This window comes from Drosophila montana, unplaced genomic scaffold, assembly GCF_035044405.1.
Source record: "Drosophila montana isolate Dmon_TW-CO22-7 unplaced genomic scaffold, ASM3504440v1 contig_3213_1, whole genome shotgun sequence".
Classification (NCBI taxonomy): Eukaryota; Metazoa; Arthropoda; class Insecta; order Diptera; family Drosophilidae; genus Drosophila; species Drosophila montana.
The window spans coordinates 1,178,725-1,200,024 of record NW_026998093.1 but is presented as its reverse complement, the minus strand read 5'-3'; the positions used below and the strand labels follow the sequence as shown (position 1 = coordinate 1,200,024).

General features: G+C 42.5%; 1 protein-coding gene and 1 long non-coding RNA gene across 10 annotated transcripts in view; one reads left to right on the top strand and one right to left on the bottom strand.

The window, feature by feature from the left end:
• Nucleotides 1-1,669: 1,669 nt before the first annotated feature.
• tna (tonalli) lies at nt 1,670-20,257 on the bottom strand. 5 transcript variants are annotated; one of them, XM_064688565.1, is made up of 11 exons: nt 20,102-20,257; nt 6,696-7,335; nt 6,468-6,629; nt 4,250-4,980; nt 4,065-4,183; nt 3,867-3,999; nt 3,590-3,803; nt 2,691-3,511; nt 2,512-2,635; nt 2,053-2,442; nt 1,670-1,948 (listed from the first exon to the last, which is right to left on the bottom strand). In XM_064688565.1, exons 1-11 carry the CDS (start codon nt 20,164-20,166, stop codon nt 1,817-1,819), a joined length of 3,531 nt encoding a protein of 1,176 aa, XP_064544635.1. In that variant the 5' UTR covers nt 20,167-20,257; the 3' UTR covers nt 1,670-1,816. The 5 variants fall into 5 exon arrangements, with proteins under 5 accessions (XP_064544635.1, XP_064544636.1, XP_064544637.1 ...); XM_064688566.1 differs by lacking the exon at nt 20,102-20,257 and adding an exon at nt 7,846-8,050; XM_064688567.1 differs by lacking the exon at nt 20,102-20,257 and adding an exon at nt 7,951-7,971.
• The window catches only part of LOC135432762 (uncharacterized), a 151,427-nt gene continuing 138,443 nt past the window's right edge, over nt 8,317-21,300 (top strand). For 2 of the 5 annotated variants that reach the window (XR_010436958.1, XR_010436960.1), the window contains exons 1-2: nt 8,317-9,255; nt 9,346-9,438. This is a non-coding gene — a long non-coding RNA (uncharacterized LOC135432762). The remainder of the gene's footprint in view (nt 9,256-9,345; nt 9,439-21,300) is intronic. The other 3 variants (XR_010436957.1, XR_010436959.1, XR_010436956.1) reach the window with 3 other exon arrangements.

The following is a 21,300-nucleotide window of genomic DNA, read 5'->3' as shown; positions in this document are numbered from 1 at the left end:
GTAGAAGCGAGAAAAATGTCGAAGCTATTCGTAAATTTATGAAATATTGTTTTACAATGAAACCACTACGATTTTTTTTTATTTTTTTGTTTTTCTTCTTGTGTTTTTTCGTTTTGTTATGTTTTTCTTTTTTGTTCAATAAGAGTACGACGATAAGCATTATATAATAATTTAGCATATGGTTTGATATAACATTGAGAAAAGTTGAGATTCATTTAACTACCACATTGACGAGATTTTGCATAATTGTTTTAAGCTTTTTGTTTTTCTTTTTTTGACTTTGGAATAGCTCGAGAAGCAATTAATTCGCTTAAAAATTTTGCTATGTTGTGTTAATTCTTTTAATCGTTTTCGTTTAAATTTTCTTTTCTGTTTTATATGTATAATTATTATAATTATCATATAATTGTTTTTCGGTGTGTGGGTATATTATATGTATGTATAAAAATTGGTCCATGTTAACCACATTGTACAAAAAAAAGGAATCAAAAACTGAAATCAGGGAAATAAAATAAGGAACTAAAACAAATAAGGCATAAGAAACTCAAATTGATTTTAAACAATACTCTTTTATATATGTATTTTTTATTTATATATATATATATGTATGTATTAATTAATTTTTGTTTTTTTATTCATTGTTTTTTTTGTTTGCGTGTTTTGTTGTTGCCGCATGTAACATACATTTCGATATATACAAGTTTATGTTTATTTAATTATATTTTATATTTAAGTTCTAGCGTTAAATTTGATTTAAATTTTTAATAGTTTGTTTGCGCTCTCTAACCTGCCTTAAAATACAAGTATATTCTGTTTTCTTTTGTTTTGTTTTTTATTTTACAATTAATATTTTAACTTTATGCTTTTTTCTGTTGCTGCGTATTTTTCTTTCTTTCTGTTTTTTGTTTTTTTTTTACGGCGCTAAATCAATTAATTTTATAGGCTTTAAAAAATAATTAAAATTATGCAACAATTAAAATGTAAATGTTTTCATTTTATAAATGTAATAAAATTGTTGGGATTTTGTTTTTGTTTGCTCATGCTTCCCTTTTACTTGTATTTTTTTATCATTCTTTACTTGTAATCATTTACTGTGTTTTAATAGTTGTTTTTGTTTTTTACTTTCTTTTAATACTTTGTACAATAAACAAGAAACATTTCACATACGAAAATGTCAATCAAATGTTTGAAGAATGCTTTGGGCTCCATGAAAATAATTATTATTTTTCGATAAATGAGAAAAACGATAGAAAACTTTTTTTTTTTTTGTTTGGGCCAACACGAAAATGAAACATTTAAATTCGTTAATTTCATTGAAGGAATTTTTTTTACGCTCTCAAAACTGAAATATTTATATGGTATAATGACTGTTTGTTTGTTGTTGTTGTTGTTGTTATATATATTTTTGTTGGTTTTTTTTCTCTTCTTTTTGCTTTAAATTAAATGCCAATTAATTTAATTAATTAATTTTTAAATCACATTTCATTGTTTTTCAACACTGCATATTCAAATTTTTGCATTTTCTGCTACGATTTTGTGTTGTTTGTTGTTGTTGTGTGTGTGTGTGTGTGTGTATGTGTGTGAGGAAACGAAAATGTTTTTGTTTTTTTTGAATTACGCAACTCGCTATGGTGCACAATTCATTAAAATTAATAATACTATATACAAATATGGTTTAGGCCATTTTTAATTTTTGTTTTTCGTTTGCATTTTTTGTTAAGGAATTTCTCAAATCATTCGCTTCATATCTCAACTACAACCACAGGCGTTGTGCAACACTGGACCGGCGCCGTTAACAACCACTTCGCAACACTGCTTAGTCAAATAACGTGGCCAGCAAATCGTCGCTAGCATTGTTATTGCTACTGCCACTGGACGGTGGCGTATTTAAATCCGGCTGCGGATCCAGGTACGACAGGATTTCCATTGGATCCATATCTTGCAACAGCTGTAAGTACAACAAAATTTAGATTAATTCCTCTTTATGGGCTATTCGTTGCGTGCAGTTTACTCGTTACTTTGCACTCGTTACTTTGAAAACTCGTTACTTACATTCAAATCGTGCCCGTTGTTGTCGAGACCGGCCGCGGAGGGATCAAAGTTCTGCAGCTCGGCGCTCAAATCGCTCTCAAACTTGAGCTGCGTCTGGCTGCTCATGAGCGAGTTGAGCAGCTGCTCCTGCTGCGACTGTTGCTGCTGGCTGTCCGCGTTGGACATGCTGGTGCTGCTGCCCAGACTGCGGCTGGGCGTGCCCGGCGTCTGTGGTGAATTGTGTCCGGTGCTGTTGTTGTTGTTGTTGTTGCTGTTGTTGTTGCCGCCGCCATTAGAGGCATTGGGCGTGCCGCCACTAATGGGCTCATTGTGGGACGAGCTAACGCTGGGCGGACCACCAGGCGTCATCGGATGACTGGCGGCGCCAGGCGTGTGCGGCGTGTGTGGCATCTGTTGTAACAGAAGCAGGCAAGGATTAGCTAGGTTTAGACATAGTCGAGTTGAGCTGGAAAAGCTTACCTGATCGCTCAGCGATTTCTCCATGGCATTGAGCTGATCCAGCGAATTGACGCCGTCGCTGTTGGCCAGGCTGTTGGCGTCGCTGTGGCTGCCACTGAAGCTGTCATAGCTGCTGCGTGTGCCACTGTGGAGGAGATGAGGATTAGCTTTGCTTGGGTCAATAAGATGGTATTACTTACAGCTGGGCGCCGTTGGGTGCATTGTTGTTGCCCATCATGTTGCCGTTGGCAATGGAATTCATGTCGTGCATGTTGTATGGACTCATGGCCTGAGAGTTGTCCCATGTGGGCAGCTGTGTGGAGCCGGGTGACATGACCTTGGCGATGTCATCGCACAGCTCCTGCTTGATGGCGGGCAGGCCGTTGCCCACGCTGCCCACGCTGCCGACGCTGGTGTTGCTGCTGCTGCTGCTGACGCTGCCGTTGTTGTTGTTGTTGTTGCTGCCGGCGGCGGCGGCAGCAGAGCTGCCGTTTGGTGGCGCCACATTGGGGCCTGTCGGTGCGCCCGCTTGCGGCGGATTGGGCATACCGCCATTGTGCTGCAAGGCGCGCCAATTGGCCGACGAATCAATGATCACCTCATCGACATCGGAGGTGCTCAGCGTGTTGAGTATGGCCCAGATGTACTGATCGATTTCCAGGGTATCGGTTATGGCCGACTTGCTGCACTCCGGACAGCGCCAGGAGCCGCGCTCGCTGTTGATCATCAGATAAGCCTCCAGATCGAAGCATTGGACATGCTTGCACTCGTGCCCGCGCGCCGGCAGGCGTATTCGACTCTTCGTAATGGGACACTTCAATGAGATCTTGGCGCACTGTTGCGCAGCATCCGGACTGCCGCCATTGGTGACAACACCGTCCGCACCGACGCTGGGCAGGCTCAGGTTGCGCTTGATCTTCTGCACGCTGTGCTCCAGCGGCAACAGATTCCGCTTGTGCAGCGTCTGCAGCACCTGGCGCACCGATGGCCGATGGACTAGTTGCAGCACAAACAGATGCGACTGCCAAAAAGAGGGGGGGAGAGGAGAAATGATTATAGCGGGTTACACGGGATTGGTCTGGTCCAGCTGGAGACTTACACAACAACAGGAACTGGCGGTCAGCTGCAGCGTATTGCGTCCCGGCTGGCAGACAGCCTTCAGATAGAGCGGACGCAGCGCCGTGCTGTTCTTCTCGGAGCGCTCGATATTGAGCGGTGTGGCATTCGCGGAGACGGTGACGGTGTGCGGCCAGTTGGTGTTCATCTGGCGATCGTCCTGGTGGAAGCATTTCAGCTGCAGCTCCAGATCGGTGCTGAACGAGAAACGGATTAATTTCTAGCCGGGATTAGGGCGCAGCTGGGTGGGGGGGACTTACCGGCACATCAGCGTATTGTAGACATTCTGCTTCAGATGGAACACATGATTGCTCACCGAGAGATTGTGGAGCAGGCGGAACGGTGGCAGAATGATGCCATCGCGCACCGGGAATGTCAGTCTCATCTCTTCGCCTGCACAAAAAAGCATTTGGTTAATGAATATGTGCCTCAATGGTGTCTGGCGAGTATATACTTACTGCTGTCCATTGGCGGCTTGATGTCCGGATTGGGGCTGACATAGGGCACGCTGCAGGCGGGCGTCAGCGGCGGCGTCGGATTGCCAGGAACTGGACTGTGCTGATAGTTTTGCTGGAAACTGTAAATGGAAATGATTGGAGTTGAGCAAGTGCCTCCATGGAGTGTTAGGGTGTTGTTGGCTTACCCTTGATTCTGGTAGGGATTGCTGGTGCTGGCAACGGAACCCGGTCCAGCCGGGCACATGCCGCCTTGGCCAGCGCCCACGCCCATGCCGCCAGCACTGCCGCCGCCGGGATAGAATTGGGCCTGATGTGCGCCGGCAGCGGCGCCATAGCCGACACCAGCGCCGCCTGCTTGGGGCACAAAACGCTGTTGGCCCATGCAGCCGGGACCGGGTCCCATGCCAGCAACACCCATAGGCATCATGGGTCCGCCGCCCGGGCCCATTACCGGCCCGCCATTCGGTCCTATGCCATTGCCGGCTGATATGCGTCCGTAGGCGCCTGCGCCACCGCCGCCGCCGGCCATGGGAACAGCACGTCCATAGCCATTGCCGGCGCCCGCTTGCATGGGCAGGGGCACGCCTGGGACACCGCCGCCGGCGGCGCCCGGATGCATCTGCTGGCCGCCGTACATCTGCGGCGGCTGCTGCTGTTGCTGTGCAGGATTCGGATACATGGCGCCGCCAACGCCAGCGCCGGCGCGCTTCTGTGCCATGTGCATCTGCGGATGTGGATACGGCGCCATGCGGCGCTGCTGCTGCTGCGGCAGCTGTTGCTGCTGCTGCTGCTGTTGCGGATAGCCGCCGTTGGCCATGCCCTGCATCTTGGCCATGGGATTCATGCCGGCCATTTGCTGGCCAATGCCGCCACCGGGTCCCATCGACATGTTCTGCATTTGGTTCATGGGCGTCATCTGAATCGAGAGAGAATTTATTGTTATAGAATATTCCATGCTAATCTCTAATCCAAATAGATGAACTCGCGGCACGTGCGAGTCGCCTTTGTGGCTTTGCGTAAGTGCAACACGCCAACTGTGGCTGCTAATTGCTCCAACACTCTGTTGTTGTTGTTGTTGTTGCTTTTTCATATGTCACACAGCTGCTTGGCCGTAATTAGCCGCAGACCCCTACCCCCTACCCCTTGCCCCTTACCCAGCCAGCCAGAGAGTTCCCTACCGCAACGTTTGCCCAGTTGCTGCACTTTGCCCACATCATGCAAACAATTAAATTTGTTATTGAAAGCGCATTCAAAGCCGCCAACTGCGCCGCCAACTGCGCCGCAAACTGCGCTGCCCAGTAGCCAAATGGAGCCAAATCCGAATCCAACCGAGCCCCAACCTAACCGAGCCCGAGCCCGAGACCAAGCCCCAGCCGAACCGTGTCGAGTCGAGCCGAACTGAGAACTGTACCGAGACCATAAAATCCGTTCAGAGATTTACCTGCTGTTCGTTAAGTCGTCACAACTTGCGTAATTGTACTGTCCCCCCCTCTCTCTCTCTCCTCCCCTGCCCGTGCTCCTCCCTTTGTCACATGTTTGCCATATTCTCGCATGACCTTGCCCATATGGAGGGTTTTATGGCAGTGTTATGAACGCCCGTTAAACTGCGATCCAACTGATCTAAGCATATAAAAGTTTAGATATTGCCATATAATCAATCTGGTATATAGACTAGGGGACTGGTAATTACTTTTAGATATTGAACTTTTTCTTTGAGTTCCCATTAAGGAAATGCTGATTAAGAGATTTAATAGTTACTCTTTGGGCTTTCTTTGCGGCTTAAAAGGTCTACTGAAATTTTTTAAAAGTTTCTTTCAACATTTCCAACAATAATTAAAAAAGTGTTTCCAAGTTCATTAAAATATTCAACAAAATCATTTTCTTCAAAGATTATTCAACATTTTTTTTTTGAAAGAGTATTTTAATTCCTAAACATCATAAGTTTCGCGTTTGCCAACACTACAGAAAAAATATCCCAAGCTAGTTACTCAAGTAAACTTTTAGCCTTTCCATAGCTAAGCCCTCGCGGTGCTAAAATTCCCCAGCTAAAAATCCATATAAACCTTTAGCTTTTTTAAAGCCTAAAGCTCATGCTTTAACAAAGCTGACTTTCGCCTTTTTCCGCCAATTGTCTTTGAGAAATTCATCAGAAATTCAATTTAGATTTCGATGCGATGTTCTGTTCTTTGCTTTCTACTCTTTTTTGTGGCGCGTTTGTACGTAAATGGGGGAGGCGTTCATTAAAAACAATCTGTTTATGGTAAGAAATGAATTTGAAATGCCAACAGCTGGCCATAAGCCGGGTTTGAGGAGAGGGGAGAGGGGAGTGGGGACTTGTGCAGCTACCGCTGCAGCTGCAGTCATCGGATGAAGTCATCAATTGGATTCGATTCTACTACTCACCTGATGATGCCTTTGTGCGGCCGCATTGCCGTAGCCCATGCCGGCCATGCCCATGCCGCCCTGGCCGCCAGCGTAGCCGGCCTGGCCGCCTCCGTTCATATATTGGCCATTGCCGTTGCCCATCATGCCGCCATTGGCAACCGGATGCATGCCGCCGCCCATCTGCAACATTGGAATGGAAGTGTTAGGGAGCTCTGCTCTCTTGGCCTCCAGGCACTTGTATCCTACCTGACTGTAGCCGCTCATGGCGTCCATATTGGACATGTGTTGCTGTTGTTGCTGCTGCTGCTGCTGCTGCTGTTGCTGCTGGCTGGCTGCTGCTGCTGCTGCTGCGGCTGCTGCTGCCACCATATTAGGATAACCAGCGCCGACGCCCGCTTGGGCCTGTCCGCTTTGGCTGCTCGAGCTGCTCAGGCCGCTCAGTGAACTGGCCGAGCTGTTGCTACCGAGCGAGGTGAACTCCGAGTTGGGACCGAAGGTGTTGTTCAGGCTACGCAGGCTGTCGCCGCCGACGAGCTCATTGCCTAGCATAAAGTTGCCGCCGCCCACAGAGCGTGGATGTTGCTGCTGCTGATGTTGTTGCTGCTGATGTTGCTGCTGTTGTTGTTGTTGTTGGTGTTGCTGCTGCTGCTGTTGCTGGTAGGCCAAGAAACTTTCGCGCTGTTGCTGCTGATATTGCTGCTGTTGCTGTTGATTATAGTACTGTTGTTGTTGTTGCTGTTGTTGATGTTGCTGCTGTTGCTGCTGCTGCTGCTGTGCATCCACGATGCTTGTGCTGCTGTTGGTGCTGCCACCTGGCGGTGAGATTTGGCCCCCTGTGGCTGGCGCCCTTGAGGAGCCTGCCTGCTGGTTCATTTCATCATTTTTTCTGAAAGATTCATAGCAAACATAATAATACGAATTAGCTGGCATCATTCCATTGAGGGGCAGATACAATGCAGTGGGCGTGTCAGCCGCAGCCACCCGCCGCCACATAGTCGAAAAATAGATCAAAAATTAAACACAGCTCAGTTTTCCAATCAAGGCGAGTTCTCAACGCGAAAGCCAATTTCACTACAATTAGTTTCGAGAAATTTGACAAATTTTGATAGTAAAAACCAAATAAAAAGTGACAGGCGGCAGGCAATGGGGGAAGCCAAAGCAGGAACAAAGTGAAGATCCGTTAACAGATACATATATGATATTTGGGTAAATAAGTTCTACTTAATTGAAGATGTGATACATGGCGATGTTTTATGAACTCATTTAAATCATATTTATTTTATTTACAATCTATCTACAAATGAAAAGCAAATTAATATTAATACTCGTTTATGATTAACAAGTTTTCATTGATTATTCCAATAAGCAATTATGTTTTTTCCATTATTCCAAGTACCTCGCTGCACTTCTCAACACTGCGCACGATTATATTCTGCTTAACTTTATAAATATCCCTGCGTATTTATCGTATTCTATGAGTCAGTTAATACACTGTAAATACTTGATGTTTCTTTGGTCAATTTTTCTCGAAGCGTGCCTCGAGACGCGGTACGTTTGCAATTGTCAAGTCGATTGTAATGGGCGCAGTTTTCTGCCTGGCTGTGCCTCATCGATGAGGTCAGCTTAATGCTCACGTTAACAACAACATCAAAATGATCGTCATTATCTTGATCATCATCGTCTCCTTCGTCATCAGCATGCACATTTCATCATTGTCAAACACTGTCATTCATTTAACACGCAGCTGTTGCTGTTTTATTCGAATTGCATTTTGTTCGCTTCACTTGTCGCACAGTTGCGTTTCTTCATCTTCTACTTCTCTCTCTCTCTCTCTCTCTCTATTTCTTCTTCTGCTCGTCTCTTTGACATTTAAAGCCTAAAATGTCAAATGGGCTCAGGGCCTGAGCACCGCCAAGCACGCCGCCCTCATTGCCCGCTTTGCTTAAACCGCGCTGCGCAGCGTCTCTCGCGTCGCGTCGCGTTTCGTTTCGTTGAAATTGTTTTCGCATTCGCATTCGTTTTGATGGAGCGACTTTTAAGGTAAAAATAATTAAGCATATTTGCCAGACAACAACAGTAACAACAACAGCATTGAGCATATGAAGCATCGAGAACACAAACACAAAACGCAATGCGAATTGGAAAAGTACAAAATACAAAAAATAGAATGCAAAATAAATAAATAAAGAGAAAACAATACAGAAATATAAAGTAACACGCTCACAATAATTGCGCATCTACAAAAAGCAGCGCCGCGCAACAAAAGCAAATACAAAAAAAAATACAGTATGAACAAAAAGAAAAAGAAAAAAAACAGAACACACACGCACATGCACGCGCAACAACAAAAATGGCAAATGTAAATAAATAGCACACTAAGCGATTGGCTGATAATCGCATGACGAGCGCTTTGCCGGCGGCCGCTAGTTACGCGCGGGGGTACTCTCCGAGAGGTGTGCGGTATTAGTTCGGCATTCAAGTGGATCTGTGATTGTGGCTGTGACGATAAATTTGCATTGAGTTCAACTAATCGTTCGGGCGAGTGGCAAAGAGAGGTGCGGCGGCGGGCACACAACAACAAGTGCTCCCAAGGCGCTCCGAATGCGGGTCAGCAGGTCAAGCTAAAATCACTGCAGCCGGACAGGATTTTGTGCGACACGATTCAAGGCTGACAAAGCAGCAAATTACAGTTGAAAAATTGACAGCCTAATAGGCGAGGAGGGGGGAAAGGAGACATGTTGATTAGAAACTGCGCTAAGCGCATTATTTGGCAGATTGGTTCATCTGGTGAACCGGTTCTTTTGAGGTGAGCATTACTTATTAAAACATTTGACATGGTTCGCTTTCTACGCTGCTATAGAAAAAGCTATAATAAATATTCCGTCTTTCTTTGCAGATAAAAAGTGTATGAAGATAAGATGGCAACGTGTTTGCCAGATGCTACAGGAGAAATTCCAATGAAGTGCTTGCTTGTGATTTATTTTGTTTGGTAAGTGCATTAAATTATGCTTATTAAATTCCCATGAAACATTCGCTTTTGTTGCATTTGTTTGTTTAGTTAGAGCATTTAAATATTCTGTTTAATTTTGTGCTCTTCGTTGCTGTTTTTATCTAATTATCTATCGAGTTACAGTTATGAGCAAGTTCCTGTTAATGTGTTGGCTGCTGCCTTATAAACAACATAACCTTCACAGCCAGCCAGACAGATTTTACATTCGAAAGAGGGGGAGAGAGAGATAGAGAGAGGGAGTGGTCGCAAAAAGTGCAAGGTGTAAAACAAATCAGCAGAAGAGAGCGGCCCGTTAGATGCATGCTGGTTGAGCTGCTGAGAGAGAGGCAAACATACAATTTAGTTGTTTTAGGGGAAGAGGGAGAGGGGGGAGGGGGACTACATAGGTTTGTCATATAATCGTCAAGTTTGTTTCTCGTTACGCTTTGTTTTGCCTCATTATGTGAATAACTATTTGCATTACATGGGCGATGAGCGATTGAAAGCGAGAGATTGAGTGGGAGAGAGAGGAAGGGGTACGCTGTGTATGCGCGTGTTTGTGTGTGTGTCGGATGACGCTGTTGGGCACTTGTTGTTGTTGCAGTTCAGTTTTTGTCTGTTGTACTTTGATTAGATATAAATTTCTTTATTGATTAGATAAAATGAACGCGAAAAAACAAAACCGAAAATAACAAAAAAAAGACAAGGTAGACAAAGGAGAGCACAAACAGATGGAGATCAGTACATGATCTGACCCCGCTCTCGCCCTCTCTTTCGCTCGCATGCTCTCTTGCCGCTAGCTAATTGTAAGTTGCGCGCACTTCAATTTGCGGCGGTCATAAAAAACGTTTTTTTTGAATGATTTCCGTGTTGATGTTTTTTTCTATTTCATATAAAAAGCTAAAACATTGCGAGTTTTCCGAGACGTAGTTGAAAAATAGTATTTTTTTTTCGCCTTTTTTGGAATTTTGACTTCTTTACGCTCAGCGAACTTTCAGTATTAAGTCCGAATTTGTTTTTTTTTTCTTTTGTTTTATGGCGTGGTTGGGGGCTTGTCTGTGCAGAGGGTTGATTATGTCAGCAGTCAAATGAAATATGTGTTTTTTATATGTTCTTCACAGGGAATTAGTGGTCGGAGCGGCAGGCAGCAGGGGCGGGGGCGGGAGCAGGGGCCACACAATATTGCACAATATGTAGCCGTATATTGTGTCTGGCTCGAGTTCATGATTGGCAAATGTCTACGGCAAAAACGCTTTGCGGAAAAAAAAACAAGAAAAATAAGTGCAAAAGTTTTATTTATTATTATTATTTTTGTTACTGTTTTTTTTCTTTCTATTTTTTTATCTTATGGTTGTGATTTTGCGCTGTTGTCGTGTGTTTTTTATAGACGACATTTGGTGGCGCGTGTAAAGCAAAGCGGAATGTAGAAAAAAAATAGAGAGCCGTAAAAAATTGTCAGACACGTGCGTGAAACAACGAATGGGCAGCGGCTAGTGAAGCGGGGAGAGGTAGTGGGGGGGGGGGGGGGGTGAGGGAGTAGGGTGTTGCGGCAATATGCATAAGTTTTGATATCAATAGACTTGAGAGCCTTAATTCTTTTTTTCGATCAGGCACCAGGTTGCATTTGGGCAATATTCAATAAATTTGGGATGAAACATGACAGAAGTGCGACAGAGGAAATGCCATCAGAGGCGGCCGCTGGACAACTGTAAGGCAATTAAAAAAGCCAACACAGAGAGACACACACACATACACACGCACACACATATGGAGATATGCTCTGTATTTTTGGTGTAAAAAGCAATCACATGCAAAATGTTGAAAGACAGTCAACAGAGACAAAAAGAGAGGGAGAGCGACAGAGAAAGAGAGGGAGTGTGAGAGAGAGGGAGACAGAGTGTGAGTGAGTTTCCTGTTCCATCAGTCTTTATACAATACCTCGTCGTACTGGTTCCACATTTCATAAACCATGTGCAACCCCCGCCCTCTACCCCACGCGGCGGCTGCTGCTGCTGCTGCTGCATTCGATACCCTCTCGAAATGCGTTTGACAGTTGTTTTCAAGGGTGTTTAATGCTGAGCCGCCACCAAAACCGAACCGAACCAAACCGAACTGAACTGAACTGAATCGCATTGTATGCCATGCCCAACCATGTCTGTCCGGAGCCCAGAGCCCAAAGCCGGGCTCTCCGTGCGCCTCTATCCAATTGCATTTTGTTGAAATTTGTGTGCCAGAGTTTTGTTGTTATACCCTTTCGAGGGGTTACTATAATTTTGGCACGAAGTGTGTAAAGAAATATATATTACCATTATGTAAGATATATATTCTTGAGCAGTTTCAACAGAAGAATCGATTTAGCCAACTAGGCTCTCAGTATTATAGATATTGTCTCTAAATGTTGCATACTTTCGTTTTTCTGTTAAGGGATCGACTGGAACGGAGCTCTTTATATATATATATAAATATATATAGATCTGATCATACACAAATTGAATTTCGGCATGAAAACCTTTTCTGTCTCTCAAGATATGTTGACCCAGCTTGAACATTCTGCTCACATGTCTGCCAAATGTTAGGCCTTTTGTCTGGGAGAGCGTTTAATCTTCGGCTTGCCTGTAACAGTCGTCCTTTCTAGTTTTTTTGTTCTCTGTCGTGTTGAAGTTCTCATTTTTTCCTTTTGCGTCGCGGCAATATTCCTTTTGCAATATTCGCATGTCACTGCGGCGCCGCATTGTTGAGGATTGCTTTCGGTTGCCTTGGCTGTTGCTTTGTGGCTCCTTTTTTTCGGATTTGCCTGCGGCGCCTGCAGGTATGCAGCAGTTTTTATGTGGACTTAAAGTTGGAATCGACTGCAAAGTTTTGGGGCACACACAGCATGACACCGAGCGGAGACGCCATAAAACTTGACGGCGCCTCAAGTTACAACACAGTTCAACCATGCCCCTTCCCGCCCCGCCCCACACACACACACACACACACACACACACACAACTGCTCCCTTTTATGGTTTCATTTTGACTGAATTACTTTTGGCGCCCAATCGCCCGCTGCGTTGAATATGTATATCGTATAAAGTTTCTCGTCCAAAGCAAAAATATCGTCTTATGATTTATTTGCCAATGGATTCGACTCGAGAGCCCACAAGCACATACACACACACTCACACACACACCACAGCGGCTCATCATAAATTGCAATAAAAATCAAAATAAATCAGCATAATAGACTCGCAGCAACCACCGCAGGCCGGGCAGAGACAGCAACCCTCGAAATCCAACTACCAGCCCATTTGGGCTTTATTTGTTGACTGGGGTAAATTTCGCGGCCCACTCGACAACCGAATCAAAATTGAACTGCAAAGGCAGAAACAAAAAACGAAAAACAAAAAAAGACGGAAATGTGGAAAAAGGCGCACAATTTTGATTAAAAATCCAATGCAAATAATGCAACCACCCAACAAGTTGGAGAGGCACAGAGGCACGATGACTGATATGCTGCCACGTCAGGCTGGGCAAAACATATTCATATTGTGGCATGCAGCAAACCAAATACAAACCTCGCCTCAGCCCTGCGCATTTTATGTGAAATATTGGTTGTAAATATTGCTCGTTGTTGCATTTTCCTGTCGATTTTAAATTCATTTTTATAAATGTTTTGCCGGTTTGTGGTATGGATGTTTTCTGTTTGCCTGTTGCCTTTGTTCAAAATTTAGCTCCATGTACCACATGTGGTATGAGCAATATTTGAATGGTTTGCCCAGCTGCTGGCCCCCCATGCCGCATTTTCGGCACCTGTAACTGTAGACGGCTCCACAACAACAACAACAACTCCAGCTTAAACAATGACTATGCTAACAAAAACAACTACAACAATAATAACCGATGGCATATACAAAACTAATGTTGCTGCTGCACGCGGCGTATACGCAATATGCGCTGCTTTGTATAATAGCCTGTCCGACGAGTGTGTGTGTGTGTGTGTGTGCACTAATTAGCATATTTAAGCGTTCACTTGATGTACATCTATATACATGTACTGATATACATACACAGAGACAAATTTTGACTTTGTTAACTTGGACTAAGAGTTTGATTTTCTAGTTGGGTTTTTTGCTATATTATACATAAATATTTATTCCTAATTCGCTAGCAGACAAATGATATAAACTTTATATTGCATGGCTATAAATATTTAAATATTAAATAAATACTTGCTAATAATATAATAAATGAAAAAATATGCTGCATACTTCTGGGAGCTAAACGAAGTTTTAATGTGTTTAGATTAAAGCAAAGTCAAGTGCTTGAATTGTGTTGATTGCAGCAATCAATTAATATATCAAAACTAAAATCAACATTTTATATATGCCAGAGTATATTTATATAAAATAAAAGTTCCTTAAATATACCAAAGCAACTCGAAAGCAGATATGAAATCTTAAATGAAAAATTTGCCCATTTTGCTAGAAAATCTTTTTGGTTTTGATTCTTAACAACAGACTTTTGCTCTAATTTGAAGCCCTGCCAAATCATGTTCGCTTTAGTCAATGTTTACTGTGCCATATGCCACTTATATGTGATATATGTATATATATATATATATATATATATATATATAGATAGATAGATAGATATATAAGCGAATCGCATTACAGAGTTCAAACGCATGAATAAAACAAAACTAATTTTTCACAACTTTGTAATTGCACTTGGCTCTTGTTGCTACTGCTAGTTGTTGTTGTTGTTGTTGTTAGTATTGTTGTTGTTGTTGCTGCTGCTGTCCTTGTGATGTAACCCCAAATGGTTTGCTGTCTGCTCGTGCCGCGATAAAAAGCGACTTGTAACACGCGCTAATCAACAGCCGCCATGGCTGTGCCGTCTAGTTTCCATTTCCAGGTTGGACCCAAGCACAGCCCCCCCGATACCCTCCCCTCCCCTCCCCTCTTACCGCACCAGCCTGTGCAGGCCCCATGCCCCTCCCCTGAACCTATCAATCAGCGACAGTTTTGCGCACCTTACTTGACTGTTTTTATTTAGTTTTTTTTTCTAGTTATACGCTGCCTATCTTATCTGTCAGTTTTGCTGAAACAAAATTTATGCCAGCTCGCAGTTGTTGTTGTTGTAGTTGCAGGGCAGGTGTGTGTGTGTGTGTGTGTGTGTTTGTGTGTGTGCGGTGTGCAACCTTGTGGCTTACGAAAAATTCTAAACGAATTGGATAATACGTCAACGTCATCAGCAGCAAGATTTTTTATTTTGTAGTTTTTTTTGTTTATCTAATCGCCAATTAAATGCAATCGTCCCATCGAAATGGCCGAAAAAACGCGCTAAAGTCGAAACGGGGCAAGTTTTCGTATTAAACAAAAGCCAGCACAAAATGAGAAATAAAAAGAAAAAACAAATCATAAACAATTAGAGACACATAAACATTAAAAATAAATCGAAGGCTGGCTGTCAGCGACAAGCCAAATGGCAACAACAACAACAACAACAGCAATAAAAACAACTGAAAAGAAGCTGCAATAATTTTGCTCAAGTATTTTGCACACAACAACAACAACAGCAAACACATAAACAATATACATAAATCACATTTTAAAATAAAACAAAGCGAGAATTGCAACAGCGCAAAATAAAACGTCGAAAAACTCAACGCATAAATCGACGCCGATGACGACGACGCCGACGGCGACGTCGCTGCCGCGGTCGCTGCTGACGCCCGCGTCGTACTTGAAAACCAGTTTCAAGCAACAAAAATGTCTGCCGACGTACAGCTAAGCAGCAGCAGCAACAACAACAACAACAACAATCTGATACTGCAACAAAACAAACAAAACAAGCCCAAAAAAAAAAACAACTCGAAATTGTGCCATAACCTCAAATTGTTGAGCATAACCACAAAATAGTTAAAGCAGCAGCGATAGACTGTGGCATGAGGAAACCGAGCTGATAAGCACATTTAAATAAACATGTTGAGAAGCGAAAAGAGCGGCCCACTGACAGTTATGTGTCTGTGAGAAGCGCAAAGAGCGGCGCATCGACAGTTATGTGTCTGTGAGAAGCGCAAAGAGCGGCGCATCGACAGTTATGTGTCTGTGAGAAGCGCAAAGAGAGGCGCAATGCGGAAGCGATACGAATTGACAAAGCAACTGTGAGAGTAAATACGTGAAAAACAGATCCAATTGAATAAGTTTCATTATGTTCATTCAATTTGACGTCAATTCGTATTTAAAGTCTTTAACTTAATCCCAATCTTTATTGTATAGCAACTTAATCGACTTGTCGTACATGGTTTACAGTACTTTGCAATTTTCATTCATTTCTGACCGTAAATCAGAATTCGCTTCCATTCCGATTCGCACTCGATTCAATAATGTAATCGCCAGCAATAAATACTTGGCTGTACAAGAAACAAAAAAGAAATACCCATTCCACGCCCGAGTTCCATTCACAAAAACGTTGACAATCTCTGCCACAGCCATTCGCCATATTGAAGACTGGGCCAGCAATTCGTCAGCTATTGGTATGGGTGGGCGCTGCTGAAAACCCGTGATAAGAGCTGCGATAACGAAAATTTCTGCATACCTGGGCGAAAAAAAAAAAAACAAAAATAAATAAATACAAAATATGTCGGCCGACAAGTATGGCTACAAGTTGAAAATGGGTTTCCATTCAGCACAGCTGAAGACGGGCGCGGGGGTAGAGTGCAATGAAAATTTCCATTGTTGGACGAACGCGGCGATCGGGTCTAACTGTCTGTCAACAGAAAACGCAAACAACTAGAAGAGGTAGTTATTATCGAGTGCAGATACCCTGTAATATGCTGTGAATCTTCGCTAACTATCATGTTTACTCTACATTTGCCCTGAAATAGTCGGCATATAAAGATGTAAGTCCCAAGTATACCAAAACTCCAGATGTAAACCCTGATACAGATATTATTGATCAATTCTTTCTTGTAAAAATATAATATCATGCTTACTCCTCGTTTGCCCCGAAACTTTCATGTGAGTCCCAAGTAGACATATACTGAAAACTCCAGATATAAACCCCAAGAAATTGTATACTAAGTTTTTGTTACAAGCAAACCCATTTTAAAAGAATACGAGGTATACGAAAAAATCACACTTTGCTCTATAATTTGTTGCTGTAGCTTGTTGTAGTTGTTCTTGTCGCTGATAAGAGTTGGTTACCTTTGATTTCTGTTGTGCGTAGTCGGCGACGATATGGAACTGAAACTGGAACTGGAACTGGGACTTGGACTGGGACTGGGAGTGCTATCTATGGCTGACAAGTTAAAAGTTTGGTTTCGGTTTCTTTTTGTTTTTTTTTTGTTGTTGTTGTTGGTGTTATTGTTTTTTTTTTCCGTTTTAAGCATATATTTAACTAGAACTGTGTTCGGTTGTTCGGTTCGGTTCGCTTGGGCTGATATCAATGCTCGGTGGTGCTTTTAATTGGGTCGTTAAATGTGGTTTGTTGTTGGTTGTTTTTGGGCGGTTTTATCATGTGACTTCTTCAAGGTGTTTTGAGGACAAGAATCTATGTATAGGTAAACACGATAACGGGGTCCATTCAAAATGAAGCCAAATGCACATCTCTCCGTCTGATGTCGAGTCAAAAGTCAGACTCTTAACCCATTAATGCCCAATCAAAACCGAATTGCAATTAGATATGCGAGACAAGCGCGTTGACCTTCAGACAGTTCAGGGTATTTAATGCCACGGCCCCGACAAAGGGTGGTTTACTTAACACGTGTAACTATTGTTATGGCCACGAGTGTGCGTGTGTGTTTGAGGGGTTGATCGGGCTTCAGCCCCCGTACGCTGATGGGTTTATTAATATTGGGCCGCACTTATTAAAGGCACTTTTCCAAGTGCATGTAGACTCGATAAAGCAATAAACGCACCAAATGTTTGTTTCTTTGGGGTTAATGAGCAAGAGAGCGAGAGAGCGAAAGCGATGGAACGGGAGAGCGTGGCAATGGGAGAGTGAGCGCGCAACCGCCTCTCTCTTTGATCTTTCGCTCTTGTGTGTGGTTGCACCTAACCTTATCCCAGGGGGGTTGTTTATACACACTCACACTCGCACACACTCGCACACACATACATGCATACTTTTTGCGATTTGCAAATGGTTTTCCGCGTTTAGGTTTTGTTTTTCTGCTATTTACTTATTGTATCGCATTTTTATTTCCCGTGTGAAAATTGCCAAAGGCTGCGGCCCTAGAGAACAGGAAGTCGGAGGTAAAAACGGCTACTTTGTTCGTCCTTTTTGGGGTTCGTCTCGTCCGGTGGTTGCTTCTGGATTTTTTTGATGTTCTGATGGGTTCTGATTTTTGGTCGCCTTGGTGGTTGATTGATGTCTCGCATAGTTGTTGTTCATGTGTATTTGCTTATATTTAGTTCCTTGGTCTTTTTTTTTCTTTCGATTTTTGTTTGTTGTTGCTGGCGGGTGTGTATTGGGGTGTGTGTGCGGCATTAACAGGGTGTTAATTGTTCCGAACGATTTTTGTCAGATTTTAGAAGCTTAAATTAAGTGCTTGGATCTAATTTTTCAAATTAAATTAATAATATCTATTTCTCATAATTTTGTAGATTAACCAAACTATATTTAATTAATAAATATAAGCGATGAGTTCCTCAACTAGTCGAAACTTTGCCACACCTTTTCGAACTAGTTCTCGAGTATCTCAAGAATGTTCCAGAGCATTTCGGCGAATTAGTCAAGTGATTTATTTTTGTGCTACTTTTCAGCCATTTTCAAGTGAAGCTGGCGTTTTTCCTTTTTCTATTTCCATTTTCTTCTATTGGCTACCTGTGCCCACAAATGGGTTAAGGTTTTTACCTGTGCCGGCATTTGGCTTGCTCTTTAAGATCTATGTAAGACCCTTCCGATGATGAATTCCATTGTTGTGCGGCAAAATATGCGTGGCATGTGAGAAGAATAAGAAGAAGAGGAGAGAGAAAAACAGCAAACAACAGACGCAGAGAAAGGCGTAGGTAGGCAATACTGAAAGAGGGACAGACCCAAACCCAAACCCAAACCCAGATGCGACGAGTTTGTAATGCTTCGTCGAGTGACCTTTTTCACGGGCTCCCCCCGCTTTTTACAAAAGATACAAGAAACTGAATTTGGGCAAAAACATTGTCGAGCTGACGAATCGTTTTGTTGTTGTTGCCGCTGTTGTTGTTGTTGTTGTTGTTGCTATTGTTGCAAGGGCTGGCTGGCTGGCAGGCAGGCAGGCAAGCGGATCGCCGCATCTTGGGAAAATTTCGAACTTGTGCGCCTTCTTTCTACGAAAATAGTTCAATGAAAAACTCCAAGAAAATGCTCGCCAAGAAATAAGAAGAACAAGAACAACAACAACAGCAGCAGCAGCAGCAAAGCAACAGCAGTAGGTCGCAACAAATTGTGCACTCAACGGCAAATGTTTGCTAAGGCTGTGCGAGACAGAGAGAAAGAGCGAGGGAGAGCGAGAGAGAAAGCAGACGCGCTGCTCTGCCTGCTGGTTATGCTCTTTGGTCTACGTGCGAACTGAGGTGAGCGTGTGTGTGTGCGTGTGTTTGTGTGTTTGAGTCAATTATGGGTCAGCTGTGCGTGAGCCTGAGAGCGATAGCAGCAGCACCAGCAGGCTGAGCGTGAGCTGCAGCCTGTGAGAGTGGGAGAGGGAGAGAGAGAGGGGCGGCGAGCAGAGCAATAGAAAATACACGCATAACGGCTGTCACAGCTGATGTAAACGTTGAGTGCGTGCCTTTGTGCATTTGTGTGTGTGTGAGAGTGTGTTTACGGTTTTTGTTTTGCTTTTAGGCAATTTGAACACAGCAGCCAAAAAGGAAACAGCGAGAAGAAACACAGTTAAATTACGAATTATGTTTCGAATCACACAAAAAACGCTTGTTTTAAATTTTGATAAATTGTTTGTCAAAATATTGAGCAGCTATTAATGATAATAATAATATTTGTTTTGCGCTTAAAACTAATTTTGTTTATGAGTTCTACAACAAACAAAGCAAAAGGTGATACAAAATTTACATAAAATATCTAAAAACAAAAGCACATTCCTTTCAAAGCACAACAATTAAATGATTTTTTTTCTATATAAAGAAATATATGTATTTGATTGAGCAATTATTTAAATGCACTACGTTTGTTTTTTTTTTTTTAATTTATTTTTAGCTAAATTGAAAAAATCGTTTGGTATTTTTTGGCTTCTTTTTTTTGCAAGTTATTTTTGTCTTTGCTCAACTTGTTTTTTTTTATATTTTTATTTTTGTTGTTTTAAATGGAATTTATTTTTAGATATTTTACCTAAGTTTTGCTTTATTGTGCAAATTGTTGTTGCGGCTGCTGCACTTGTTGTTGTTGTTGTTGTTTCTCTATATAGGAACAGGTGCGCGGTGGAAGTGGAAGAAGAAGCAGTTGCCTTGCTCTTCCTCTTCTTGTTGTTGTTGTTGCTGCTGCACGCCTTATCAGTGCTAGTGTTTTTTGCTGTAGTTCCTTCTTTCACTTGTATTTCACTTTTCACTTGTTTCGGTGGAAAACTCTGTTGAGTTTTGAATTAAGTTTTAACTTTTAACTTTTATTGTTTTGAAATGAATTCTCCTTCGGGTCGTGTTGGGGTTGGGAATTTGTTTTGTTTGTTTGGTTTGTTTTGTTGGTGAACTTACTTTTTGGAATTGCGCTTCGTTGTTTGTTTGGAATACATGGGAATTTTGTCAACAATCAATTGCATGGCATCAACAAATACATGGGCATCTAGACACACTGTCCACGGTGTGTGTGTGTGTGCGGTTGTTGTTGTTTTTGTTGTTTTTGTTGTTGTTTATTTGTTTATTTAATTTTCAAGTGTTTTCTTGTGGCTTTTCTTTGATTATTATTATGATTTTGCTCAAAGGTTCAGCGACATTTTGGCAAAGTTTATTTTTTATGTTAACTTTGTGTCGTGCACTTTTTCTTTCACTTTTGGTTTTTTGTTAATCTGGTTTTTTGTTTATTAACTTTTTTTTTTGTTGTTGTTACGCTTTCACATTTCTGTTGTCTGTTTCTTTTCTTTTTTGTTTATGATTTTGCACAAGTTTGTTTTCTTTTTGGTTGCTAGCAAAAATTTCCGTTTAATTAACTTTTTGTAAAAACTTGTTGATTTTTATTTGCAAATTTTTCAAAAATTTTGTTGTTGTTGCACTTGTTGCAATATTATTTGTGCTAGTTGTTTGTTTAATAATACTGTTGTTGTAGTAATCCAAGTTGTTGTTGTTGCTGCTGCTGTAGTTTGTTGTTGTTGTTGTTGTTGTTGTATTTGTTGTTGTTTGCGAGCTTGCAACAGGAACTTTTTGTTTGAGCACTTAATCCAAAAAATGTGCTCTGGTTGTTGTTGTTTTTGTTTGTTTATTTGTTGTTTGCTCCACTTGAGCAACAATTTTTGTTCTAAATGTGTTTATGTCACTTTAACTGCAATTTGTTTTGTTTGTTTGTTTTTTTTTTTTTAATATAACTTTTAATACACGTTCAAATACTACACTGTTAAAATTGGTGTTGAAAAAACCGTATAGAGGGTTTTGTAAAATTTCCAACGATTTTAGACGTGATCTCTCTTGTAACGTTTGCGTTTGCCGCGTTTGATGCTTGCGCGTGTTTTAACCGAACGACGACAACATTCGACGGCAGCCAGAAAGGAACTGAAGCTGACTGGCAACGCTGACCGTGGCACGACTCGAAACTGACTGAACGGGAAACTGTCGACTGCGATGGCCGCTGCTGCTGCTGTTGCTGCTGCTGCTGCTGTTGCTGTCGCTGCTGCGATGGCGGCGCTACCTTCGCACCCACACACACACACACACACACACACACACAAACACACGAGAGAGAG